Source organism: Aotus nancymaae, unplaced genomic scaffold, assembly GCF_030222135.1.
Source record: "Aotus nancymaae isolate 86718 unplaced genomic scaffold, 86718_ANA_hifiasm-v0.15.2.pri h1tg000049l, whole genome shotgun sequence".
Lineage (NCBI taxonomy): Eukaryota > Metazoa > Chordata > Mammalia > Primates > Aotidae > Aotus > Aotus nancymaae.
Window position 1 is genome coordinate 11,819,072 of NW_026988463.1, and position 12,025 is coordinate 11,831,096.

Here is a 12,025-nt window from a genome sequence, read left to right on the forward strand (position 1 = left end):
CACGTTGCCAGGCCCCCATTAAACAGTTATTTATACAGATTTGTTAATACAGTACTTCCCAATTCACGTACATTACCACTACTGAGCCTCAATACAATCCCAGGAAATTGAGGTTTAGGAAGGTTTAATACATTCCAGAGATAATAAGTGGCCGAGATAGATTTTGAAAATAGGTCTTCTAATCAACTTTCTGTTGCTGTTGTTGTTGTTGTTGTTTTTGGAGACAGAGTCTCGCTCTGTTGCCCAGCCTGGAGTGCAGTAGCACAATCTTGGCTCACTAAAACCTCCACCTCCCGAGTTCAAGCAATTCACCTGCCTCAGCCTCCGGAGTAGCTGGGACTACAGGCGTAGGCCGCCATGCCTGGCTAATTTTTTGTATTTTAGTAAAGACAGGGTTTCACTGTGTTGTCCAGGCTGGTCTCGAACTCCTGGTCTCAACCAATCTGCCCGCCTCGGCCTCCCAAAGTGCTAGGATTACAGGCGTGAACCACTGTGCTGGGCCCTAACCAACTTTTCAGAGTCGGCTTTTTTGAAAGATCAACCTGAATGTATTCACACAACCCATGCTTATTGAGCCTCTACTACGTGTCAGCCCAGTTCTAGGCTTTGGAGAACAGCAACCCCAAACCAGCTACAATTCCATTAGAGCCGGACCTCACGTTTCACTCGACATAGTATTCCCTGAAGCTAGTACAGTAGCTAAAGGTCTCAGCTTTACTTTCCCTGATCACCTAAGTAACAACCCCCATCATTCTTTTTATTTTAGTTTTATTTTTTTAAGAGAGAGGTCTCACAATGCTTCCCAGACTGGTTTCGAATTCCTGAGCTCAAGTGATCCTCCCGCTTCGGCCTCCCAATGTGTTAGGCTTACAGGCGTGAGCCACCTCGCCAGGATTCCATTATGCTCTATCACAGCATCCTGCTCTTTTTCTTTTGTCTTTCTTTTCTTTTTTTGAGATGGAGTCTCACTCTGTCACCTAGGCTGGAGTACAGTGGCGCGAACTCAGCTCACTGCAACCTCCGCCTCCCAGGTTCAAGCGATTCTCCTGCCTCCGCCTCCCAAGTAGCTGCAGGCGCCCGCCACCACGCCCAGCTAATTTTTTTTTGTATTTTTAGTAGAGACAGGGTTTCACTTTATTGGCCAGGCTGGTCTCGAACCCCAGATCTCGTGATCCGCTCGCGTCCGCCTCCCAAAGTGCTGGGATTACAGGCGTGAGCAACCGCGCCCGGCTCACCCTGCTCTTTTTTCTTCATAGCGATTTTCATGTGTTCTCAAGTGGCAAGTTTGACTCTTGCCTGAATTTCCCCTCATCCCAAGTTTAACCTACAATGAGACAGGGAGCACGTTTTCCTGTTCATCACTGTATCTACACCCCTATAAGAGTGGCTAGCACGTAATAGAAACCCAGTATTTCCTGGTCGACTGGATGTCGAGACAGGCACATTTTTTTTCTGCTAAAGTGAATGCCCGCACAAATTAGGCCACGCCTTTGGGACTTCGATAGCCACGCCCCTACCCTGTTCCTGGAAGGAGTGAAAGAAGCTCAGCCTTGGCCCCGCCCCCGCCGCCGACGCAGGCGCTGACGCAAGCGCAGCAGGCGAGCGCTGTGTCCGGAAGTTGCGGCCCCGTCTCCGCTGCTGCTGCCGCTACTACAGCCGCGTTTGCCGCGGAATTCGGCGAGTAGAACCGCTGAGACGGGCGCGGGCCCGAGTAGGGCCGGGGTTCCGGCCACTCTGCAGAATGGAGATAATCAGGAGCAGTGCGTGTCCGCCGTGCACCTCCCGCCTTCCCACACCCGGTTTCCCCTGGCCTGCTAGGCCGAGACCATGGCCGGCCTGTTTGGCTGGGACTGGGGCTGAGGTAGCCCCCTGAGGGCTTTTCCCTCCTTAAGCCCGTGCGCCTTTTGGGGTCTTGTCCCGTTGCGGACCGTGCACCCTTGGGGCCTTGTACTTACTCCTCCAACCGCGGCACCCTCGGGGCCTTGTCCTCCGACTCGGGCACCCCCCGGGCCTTATACCCCTCTGGCCCATGCACCTCTCGAGGACTTGATCCCCTCGTGGCGGTGCACACCCCTGGGACTTGTCCCCTTCCGGCTCTCGGCCCCAGGAGCTCCTCGGCCCTCCTTTCCTTTCCCCTTAGCAGGAATTTAGGCCAACGGTTCTGAGCCTCTTCTCGGTTTCTCCGCAGATTTTAAGAGCAATCTTCACAAAGTGTACCAGGCCATAGAGGAGGCCGACTTCTTCGCCATCGATGGGGAGTTTTCAGGTATCCCTCCCTTGCAAGCTCAGAGCTAGCACCTTACAATGCGTAGCCAAGGCTCCTTCAATTCCCCTAGCCCCCGACTTCTTATGCCTGATGGTGGCTTCTCACTGTTAGCCTTGGGTGGGTTTCACAGGTCTCAACGTTTCCGTTTAAACGTTTCAAAAGCACGGAAGAAAGGAAGAGATGCCATGCTTTTGTGTTGGACTCAGGATGGCAAATAGAGATGATGGTTTTGGTGCTGCTTAAAACAGTGCGGCGTATACATTTTGGAGAGCTTAAGGATTAGGGTCAGACTTTTTTTTTTTTTTTTTTGGAGACGGAGTTTCGCTCTTGGTACCCAGGCTGGAGTGCAATGGCACGATCTTGGCTCACTGCAACCTCCGCCTCCTGGGTTCAGGCAATTCTCCTGCCTCAGCCTCCTGAGTAGCTGGGATTACAGGCACGCGCCACCATGCCCAGCTAAATTTTTGTATTTTTAGTAGAGACGGGGTTTCACCATGTTGACCAGGATGGTCTGGATCTCTTGACCTCGTGATCCACCCGCCTCGGCCTCCCAAAGTGCTGGGATTACAGGCGTGAGCCACCGTGCCCGGCCCCCAGACTTTTTTTTTCAATGGTAAAATATATATAACATGACATTTACCATTTTAAGTGACTTTACAGTTAATTGGCATTAAGTACATTCACATTGCTGTGCAAACATCACCATTCATCTCTAGGAATTCTTCATCTTCGCAAACTGAAACTCTTTATACATTGAACTCACCATTCCTCCCCAGCCTTTAGCAACCATTATTTGTCTCTGAATTTGACTGCCTTTGACATCTCTTATAAGTGGAATCTTACGTTATTTGCCCTGTTGTGACTGCCTAGGGTCAGGTTTTTGCAGGTAAATGAGATATTCTTTTATGCGTTAGTGCACATGTCCATGTCCATTGCCTGCCTCAGCTGGTGTGTGTACGGTAAATACTTCACTGACACTTAAAGTTGCAAGTTCCCCACCCGCCTTTTTTCTTTTCTTTTTTTTGAGACGGAGTCTTGTTTCTTAACCCAGGCTGGAGTGCAATGGTGCTATCTTGGCTCACTGCAACCTCTGCCTCCCATGTTCAAGCAATTCTCCTGCCTCAGCTTCCCGAGTAGCTGCGATTACAGGCATGTGTCACTATGCCTGGTGGATTTTTGTATTTTTAGTAGAGATGGAATTTCACCCTTTTGGCCAGGCTGGTCTTGAACTCCTGACCTCAAGTGATCCACCTGCCTCAGCCTCCCCAGGTACTGGGATTATAGGCATGAGCCACCATGCCTGGCCTTTTTTCCCTTTTTTAGAGGGAGCAAAGACTAGTTTTTATTTTTTTCTTCTTTTTTTTTTTTTGTGTCTTTTTGTTTTTTTCCTTTTTGTGAAGAACGGGGTCTTGCCATATTGCCCAGGCAGGTCTCGAACTTCTGGGCTCAAGCTATCCTCCCGCCTCTGCCTCCCTAAGAGCTGGGATTACAGGCGTGAGCCACAGCGCCTGGCTCTTTTTTTTTTTTTTTTTTTAATAGATGGGGTTTCACCATGGTGGCCAGGCTGGTCTTGAACTCCTGACCTTAGGTGATCCACCCACCTCGGCCTCCCAAAGTGCTAGGAGTACAGGCGTGAGTCACTGTACCATGCTCGGCCCGGCTGGTTTTTAAATTGTTGATGTCAGTTTGAACGGTTCACTCCCTTTGATACGGATATCCATTTTTGCTATCTGATTTTCCATGTTTGAATCATGCAGGAATCCATGCAGGGGTAAATATTATCCTTGGCTTTAAGCAGTTTCTAGTTGGAGTCAGTTCCCTAGGAAGCTAAGAGTTTTCACCAGAAATAATTTTTTTCTTGACTTTGAAAATACATTCTTTGTGTAGATATCAACCACTCCAAACTCTTGACCAAGACTGGAACTCTGGCAGTAATATACCTAGGGATTTATTGATGTCTGCTTATATAAGAATCCTTTAAAGCAGCAAAACTTACTCAAGCATAGAGGTGGTTTTCTTAAATGATTAGTGTGTTTTAAGTCACGTTTTAGACACTGAAACTGCCAATTTTCAAGTTGAAACATTCATGTCTCTAAGTTTGTTACTAGAGGGTTTAACCTGGTGCCCAGTACAGTTAATGCTAATTTTGAAAAAGTAAGTTAGGGAGTGCTTCCAAATAACCTTAATTCATGATAGGATATCACTGAGGCACTGAATGGTTGACTGGCATTTTTACGTTAGCATTTATTAGATAAAAATGTTTATTTCTTAAAATCTAGGAATTAGTGATGGACCTTCAGTCTCTGCATTAACAAATGGTTTTGACACTCCAGAAGAAAGATATCAGAAGCTTAAAAAGGCAAGTGGATGTGCTAGAAAATGTTTTCTTTTCCATCTTGGTCTTCTTTACGTTAAATGATAGAGAGATATTGTTATTAAACTTGTGCATTAAGGTTTTCTAAGTGCAGTGTTTTCTCCTCAAACCTAGCCGTGAAGTGTATTTTTTTGTTTGTTTTGTCCTCTTTTAGAGACAAGATCTCGCTCTGTCATCCAGGCTGGGTTGCAGTGGTGTGATCATTGCTCTCTGGAGCCTTGAATTCCTGGTTCAAATGATTCTCCTGCCACAGCCTCCCAAGTAGCTGGGACTACAGGCCCAAGCCACTGTGCCCAACCAATTTTTTTATTTTTATTTTTACATATTCTTTTATAGAGATGGGTCTCACTTTGTTGACCAGACTGGTCTAGAACTTCTGGCTTCAAACGATCCTCCTGCCTCAGCCTCCCCAAGCGATGGGATTACAGGTGTGAGCTACCACACCTGGCCTTAAAGTATTATTTTAATAATATTTATTTATTTTTCTTTTTTTAATTTTGTTTTTCATTTGTTTTTGTTTTTTTATTTTTTATTTTTATTTTAATGATATTTAAAACAGCAAAAATAATTGTTTGCTGGAAAACATTTTGGGGAAAGTTTAGCATTTTCAGTGTTAATTTGATTTATAGGAATATGATGCAGTTATTTTAATCATTTGGAAATAGACCTAATATGATTCTCTGGATGATGGATAAATAGGTCCTTAAATGGGTGAAAAGTATTATGAAATGTGTACAAATTAATAATGCTTCAGATTCATAGTTGTAATCTGTTCTAATTGGAAGTATTCCGCTAAAATCTCATTGAGTAATTCGGAAAGCCTACCTGTTTGAGAATGCTGTGCTCAGATGGAATATGCAGCACTATTGTAACAGATGTTTTATTTCCTTTTTCCAGCATTCCATGGACTTTTTGCTGTTTCAGTTTGGCCTTTGCACTTTTAAGTATGACTACACAGATTCAAAGTAGGTTATTTTAACAAACGTTGGGAATTCTGTTTTTGTGGCATAATATAACCTCCTAAGTCTCCTTGTATTTTATTATCCCAGGTATATAACGAAGTCATTTAACTTCTATGTTTTCCCGAAACCCTTCAATAGATCTTCACCAGATGTCAAATTTGTTTGTCAGGTAAGTAGCATATTGAGTTTTTTCTTTTCTGAATTGCTGATGAGCCAGCATGGAGATGCGGAATCACAATTTGGTTCTACTACTAACTTTGGGCTTTGCGGCAAATCATTTCACCTCTGACCTTGAGTTTTATGGTAATAAATTAATGACATTGTTATCTCCTCCTTTGCTTTAGAATGAATTAAGGAATAAGATGCAAAGACAGGCAGATGGATATGAGAACATGAGCTTTAGTGATTGTAAAGTTGAATTTGAGAATATAGCTTCGTAACTCCATTTGGGATTTTTAATATTTTACCCCCAAGTTGAACCTACATATGAAGACTAGCAGGCTTCTTGACCAGACATGGTGGCTTACACCTGTAATCCTAGCAGTTTTGGAGACTGAGACGGGAGAATCACTTGACCTTAAGAGTTTGAGACCAGCCTGGGCATAAAATATTGAGACCTCATCTCTATTTTAAAATAAAAGACTTGGAGTCTTCTCCCTATCCTAACTCATTCTTGCATCCATTCCAAGGGTGTAGAGCTTTATTTTCTGGAAAAGCAGAGTATGTGTGTATCCTTTCCGAAAAGAGAGAGCCCAGAAGCGGTTAAACTGTTTATGCTCACTTATTTTTTCTTTTATTTTTTTTTTTGAGATGGAGTTTCGCTCTTGTGACTCAGGCTGGAGTGCAATGGCGAGATCTGGGCTCACCGCAACCTCCGCCTCCCAGGCTCAAGCAATTCTCCCACCTCAGCCTCCCGAGTAGCTGGGACTACAGGTGCGCACCACCATGCCCAGCTAATTTTTTGTATTTTTAGTAGAGACGGAGTTTCACTATGTTGACCAGGATGGTCTCGATTTATTGACCTCGTGATCCACCCACCTAGGCCTCCCAAAGTGCTGGGATTATAGGCGTGAGCCACCGGACCCGGCCCGCTAACTTCTTTTTCTCAACCTAACTAATTAGGAAAGAGGGTAGAAAAAAAAACTACTGTTTCCTCTTGAGGAGGAGAGAGCTTAATTGATGGGCCAATATCAGGGAGGTTCCCCTTCAGAATATTCCCTCTAGAGGTGTTGTAGCTAACTTGGTAGACATTCAGTAAATATTACTTTTTCCTTTCTGCTCTCTTGATTATCTGTTGTGGTGGATAAGGAGAATGTGAATAAGGCATATGGTTGTGTGGCTTTGTGATTAAAAATCTTTTCTCTCTTAAAATCTTGCATCCTCTCTTCTCTCCCAGTGACAACATGAATTGAGTTGAATCTTGCCAACCTTTCCTTCTCTTGCAGATAGGTGGTAATACAGTTATGAAAGCCTAGAGGGTAGGCTTCAGAGTGATTGAGTTATGTCAAATTCTTTCTCAGATAACGCATACATAAGCAATTGAAGGCTGGGCGTGGTGGCTGACGCCTGTAATCCCAGCACTTTGGGAGGCTTAGGTGGGCGGATCATGAGGTCAAGAGATTGAGACCATCCTGGCCAACAAGGTGAAACCCCATCTCTACTAAAAATATAAATATTAGTCGGGTGTGGTGGCATGCCCTTGTAATCCCAGCTACTCAGGAAGCTGAGGCAGGAGAATCACTTGAACCTGGGAGGCAGAGGTTGCAGTGAGCCAAGATTGTGCCACTGCACTCCAGCCTGGTAATAGAGTAAGACTCCCTCTCAAAACAATAAAAAAATGAAATTAAGAGTTAATCATATGCCTGTGGGCAGAAGAGAAAAGATGAAGGTAATTTTGGTGTTCTAGCCAGTTTCCTAAATTAGCAAGTAAACCAATTGACATTTCCTTTACCTTGCAATCAGTTAATAGCTATTTATCAGTTACTGTGGTATAGCATAGTTAAAGAGTATTTGTAGATTATCCTGGAGAGAAAAGTAGGCTCAGTTTGTAAATTTGTGTGGATACAGTTTTCTAGCAGTATCAGGAACAAAGAATTACTTAAAGTAGGTTCCATGGCTTTGGCCATGGATTAAACAAACAAAAGCAGAGGGTGGCAATAAGACACCTCAGGGATCGAATTCTGTTCTAAATGACCAAGACAGATCTGGTTATTCTGGGAAATGTATTGGAAACAGATCAGAGGAACTTTACCCATTGTACAAGCCATGATTGTACACCTGGAATACTTAATACAGTTATAGTTGCCAGCCACTCCTTTTTAAAAAGGTGTCACAGACTTGAAGATAGGCCAGAGAGTAATTTCTAAAATAGACAAAGGAGTAAAAATGCTGAGATTCTCTAGTCTGGAAAAGCAAAGGCCAAGAAAAGTTTTAGACTTTGTAAATCTGGGAATTGTATGGATAAGGTAAATGTATTTTTGGATTTTCTTTGGTCTCTAATTTAAGGTTTTTGTTTTTGAGATGGAGTTTTGCTCTTGTTGCCGAGTTGCCCAGGCTGGAGTGTAATGGTGTGATCTCGGTTCACTACAGCCTCCGCCTCCTGGGTTCAAGCGATTCTCCTGCCTTAGTCTCCTGAATAGCTGGAATAACAGGTGTGCACCACCATGCCCAGCTAATTTTGTATTTTTAGTAGTTTCTTCGTGTGGGTCAGGCTAGTCTTGAACACCTAACCTCAGGGAATCCGCTTACCTCAGCCTTCCAGAGTGCTGGGATTATAGGTGTGAGCCACCACACCCAGCAAGGTTTTTGTTTTATTTAAAATTCTTTTTTTTTTTTTTTTTTTAAATAATAGAGAGGGAGTTTCACCACATTGGTCAGACTGGTCTCGAACTCCTGACCTCAGGTGATCCACCCGCCTCGGCCTCCCAAAGTGCTGGGATTACAGGCATGAGCCACCGTGCCCGGCCTTATTTAAAATTCTGTGGTTGTAGCAGAGTTGCATCTTAAAAGGGTATTCGGTCTGAAGTCAGTAAGTAGGGTAAAAATTGTGTCAAAATCTCTCTCAAAAAGCTCTTATCACCCTTAAAATATATAGGATTTGAGGATGGAACAACTTAATATGTTCTTTAAAAAATAAGACCCTGTGTATGCAGTGAGATGCTCCCAGGCTTGTCAAGATGTGCAGGCATGGGCTGACAGAACCACCCTCACACCCAGCAGAATGTACTTGTAGAATAGAAGGGCAGTCAGGATAGCATGATATTTATGTCTTTTTTTTTTTTAAGATGGGGTTTCAGCATATTGGTCAGACTTGAACTCCCAACCTCAGGTTGATCTGCCCGCCTTGGCCTCCAGAGTGCTTGGATTACAGGCATGAGCCACCACGCCTGGCCCCATTTATGTCTTTTTTTGAGATGGAGTCTTGCTCTGTTGCCCAGCTGGAATGTAGTGGTGCAGCCTGCAACCTCTGCCTCCCAGGTTCAAGCAGTTCTTCTGCCTGACCCTCCTGAGTAGCTGGGATTACAGGCGCACGCCACTAGGCCCGGCTAATTTTTGTATTTTTAGTAGAGACATGGTTTTACCATGTTGGCCAGTCTGGTCTCAAACCCCTGATCTCAGGTGATCTTCCCACCTCGGCCTCCCAACATACTGGGATTACAGGCGTGAGTCACCGGGCCCAGCCTGATACTTATGTCATTTTTGTTTTCTCCTTTTTCTTTTCTTCCTCTTCCTTTTTAAGGCTGAAAATCTGTAGTTCAATTCGTAGAACATATTACACATATGGTTGTGAAAAACTGAAACATTACTGCTGTCTGTAGAGTAACAGATGTATTTTTTACTTTTTTTCTTTTTTTTTTTTTTGAGACGGAGTCTTGCTCTGTTGCCCAGGCTGGAGTACAATGGCTCGATCTCTCTACCTCCGGGATTCAAGCAATTCTCTTGTCTCAGCCTCCCAACTAGCTGGGACTACGGGCGCCTGCTACCACACCCAGCTAATTTTTGTATTTTTAATAGAGACCGGATTTCACTATATTGGTCAGGCTAGTCTCGAACTCCTGACCTCAGGTGATTCTCCTGCTTCAGCATCCCAAAGTGCTGGGTTTATAGACGTGAGCTGCTGCGTCTGGCCATATGTGTTTCTTTTCTTACATCCTTTTCCCATGCCACTTCCTTCCCGTTTTACTCCTTTTTTTCCTAGCTTTTATGTACATGTATACATATACCCATATACCTAGACACGCATACATATTAGCTTTCTTTTTTTTTTTTGTCACCAAGGCTGGAGTGCAGTGGTGGAGTCATGGCTCACTGCAGCCTTGACCTCACCGGCTCAAGTGATCCTCCCACCTTTGCTTCCTGAGTAGGTGGAACTACAAGCACATGCCATCACCCCCAGCTAATTTTTGTGTTTTTTGTAGAGACAAGGTTTTACCATATTGCCTAGGCTGGTCTCAAACTCCTGGGCTTGAGATACCTGCCCACTTTGGCTTCCCAAAGTGCTGGGATTACAAGCGTGAACCACTGTGCCAGGTTAATGTTTTAAAAAATATAAGTGGAATTCTAATAATCATATTTTATGAAACTCGTATTTGCCACTCTACAGAATGTCTTTCTATTTCATAGTGTGGATACATATAATTTGTTTAATCAGTTACTTAATTGAAATTTGGAGGCTTTCCAGTGGTTATCAGCAATCCTATAGTCAACTTCTGTGTGTAGTACATCTTTTTGTATATGTGAGAATTTTTTTGTAGGATAAGTTTCCTGGAAGGAAGTTGTTGAGACACAGGATATATACATTTAAAGTTTTGAGGGATGTCTCAAATTGTCCTCCCAAATTCCTGTTCTCATGTCTTGCATCTTTTCATTTTATTTTTTTTTGAGACAAAGTGTCACTCTGTCACCCAGGCTGGAGTGCAGTGGCACAGTGGCACGATCTTGGCTCACTGTAACCTCCACCTCCTGGGTTCAAGTGATTCTTCTGTCTTAGCCTCCCAAGTAGCTGGGACTATAGGTGCGTGCCACCATAGCTGGCTAATTTTTGTATTTTTAGTAGAGACAGGGTTTCACCGTGTTGTCCAGGCTGGTTTTCTTGAACTCCTGACCTTAGGTGATCTGCCTGCCTCGGCCTCCCAAAGTGCTGGGATTATAGGCATGAGCCACTGCTCCCAGCCTCATCTCTTGAATCTTGAAAACAGTACATTTATGACAAATCAAAGGTAGTGGCTAGTAAAGCCGCATAGGTTTTATTAGTTCAAAGGTTTTCTTAAAAATTGTGGTAAAGCGCTGGGCACGGTGGCTCACTCCTGTAATCCCAGCACTTTGGGAGGCCAAGGCGGGTAGATCACTAGGTCAAGAGATCGAGACCATCCTGGTCAACATGGTAAAACCCCATCTCTACTAAAAATACAAAAAATTCGCTGGGCATGGTGGCGCGTGCCTGTATTCCCAGCTACTCAGGAGGCTGAGGCAGGAGAATTGCCTGAACCCAGGAGGCGGAGGTTGCGGTGAGCTGAGATCGTGCCATTGCACTCCAGCCTGGGTAACAAGAGCGAAACTCCATCTCAAAAAGAAAAAAAAAAGAAAAAACTGTGGTAAAGCTGGGCGTGGTGGCGTGTGCCTGTAGTCCCAGCTACTCGGGAGACTGAGGTGGGAGGATTGCTTGAGCCCAGGAGTTCTGGGCTGTAGTGCGCTGTGCCGATCGGGTGTCCGCACTAAGTTCGGCATCAATATGGTTACCTCCTGGGAGCGGGGGACCACCAGGTTGCCTAAGGAGGGGTGAACCGGCCCAGGTTGGAAGTGGAGCAGGTCAAAACTCCTGTGCTGATCAGTAGTGGGATTGCGCCTATGAATAGCCACTGCACTCCAGCCTGGGCAACGTAGCAAGACTCCATCTCTAAAAAAAAAAAAGAAAAAAAATTGTGGTAAAATCTAATTTTACTATTCTAACATAAATTTACTATTCTATAACATGAATTTTACTATTATAACCATATTTAAGTGTGTAGGTCTGTGGCATTAAGTACATTAACGTTGTACAACCCAAAGAGTGTTGTTTTAATTAGAAAATAAAAAGCTTCAGAGAAGGCATAGATGAATCTGACTTTGAATTTAGTGGGATAAAGGAAAGTAGGATGTTTTGGGTCTAGTACTAGAAGGACAAAAACGCCTTCCACAATTTGTCTTTCAGTGCCTCTGTCACAGACGGAATGTTTAGATAGGCAGAATTGTTATGCTTTTTTTTCCCTCTCTCTCTTGAGACAGTCTTGCTCTGTTGCCCAGGCTGGAGTGCAGTGGTGCAGTCTCGGCTCTCCACAACCTCTGCCTCCTTGGTTCAAGTGATTCTCCTGCCTCAGGCCCTGAGTAGCTGGGATTACAGGTGCGAGCCACCACACCCTGCTAATTTTTTGTATTTTTAGTAGA

General features: G+C 44.3%; 1 protein-coding gene across 2 annotated transcripts in view; it reads left to right on the forward strand.

The window, feature by feature from the left end:
* The first annotated feature begins 1,607 nt into the window (after nucleotides 1-1,607).
* Nucleotides 1,608-12,025, forward strand: part of PARN (poly(A)-specific ribonuclease) — a 201,624-nt gene continuing 191,206 nt past the window's right edge. The window contains exons 1-5 of one of the 2 annotated variants that reach the window (XM_012453224.2): nucleotides 1,608-1,760; nucleotides 2,189-2,266; nucleotides 4,546-4,625; nucleotides 5,538-5,605; nucleotides 5,690-5,771. In XM_012453224.2, the coding sequence (XP_012308647.1) occupies nucleotides 1,742-1,760; nucleotides 2,189-2,266; nucleotides 4,546-4,625; nucleotides 5,538-5,605; nucleotides 5,690-5,771 (327 nt within the window). In that variant the 5' untranslated portion in view covers nucleotides 1,608-1,741. The remainder of the gene's footprint in view (nucleotides 1,761-2,188; nucleotides 2,267-4,545; nucleotides 4,626-5,537; nucleotides 5,606-5,689; nucleotides 5,772-12,025) is intronic. The other variant, XM_012453223.2, reaches the window with a different exon arrangement.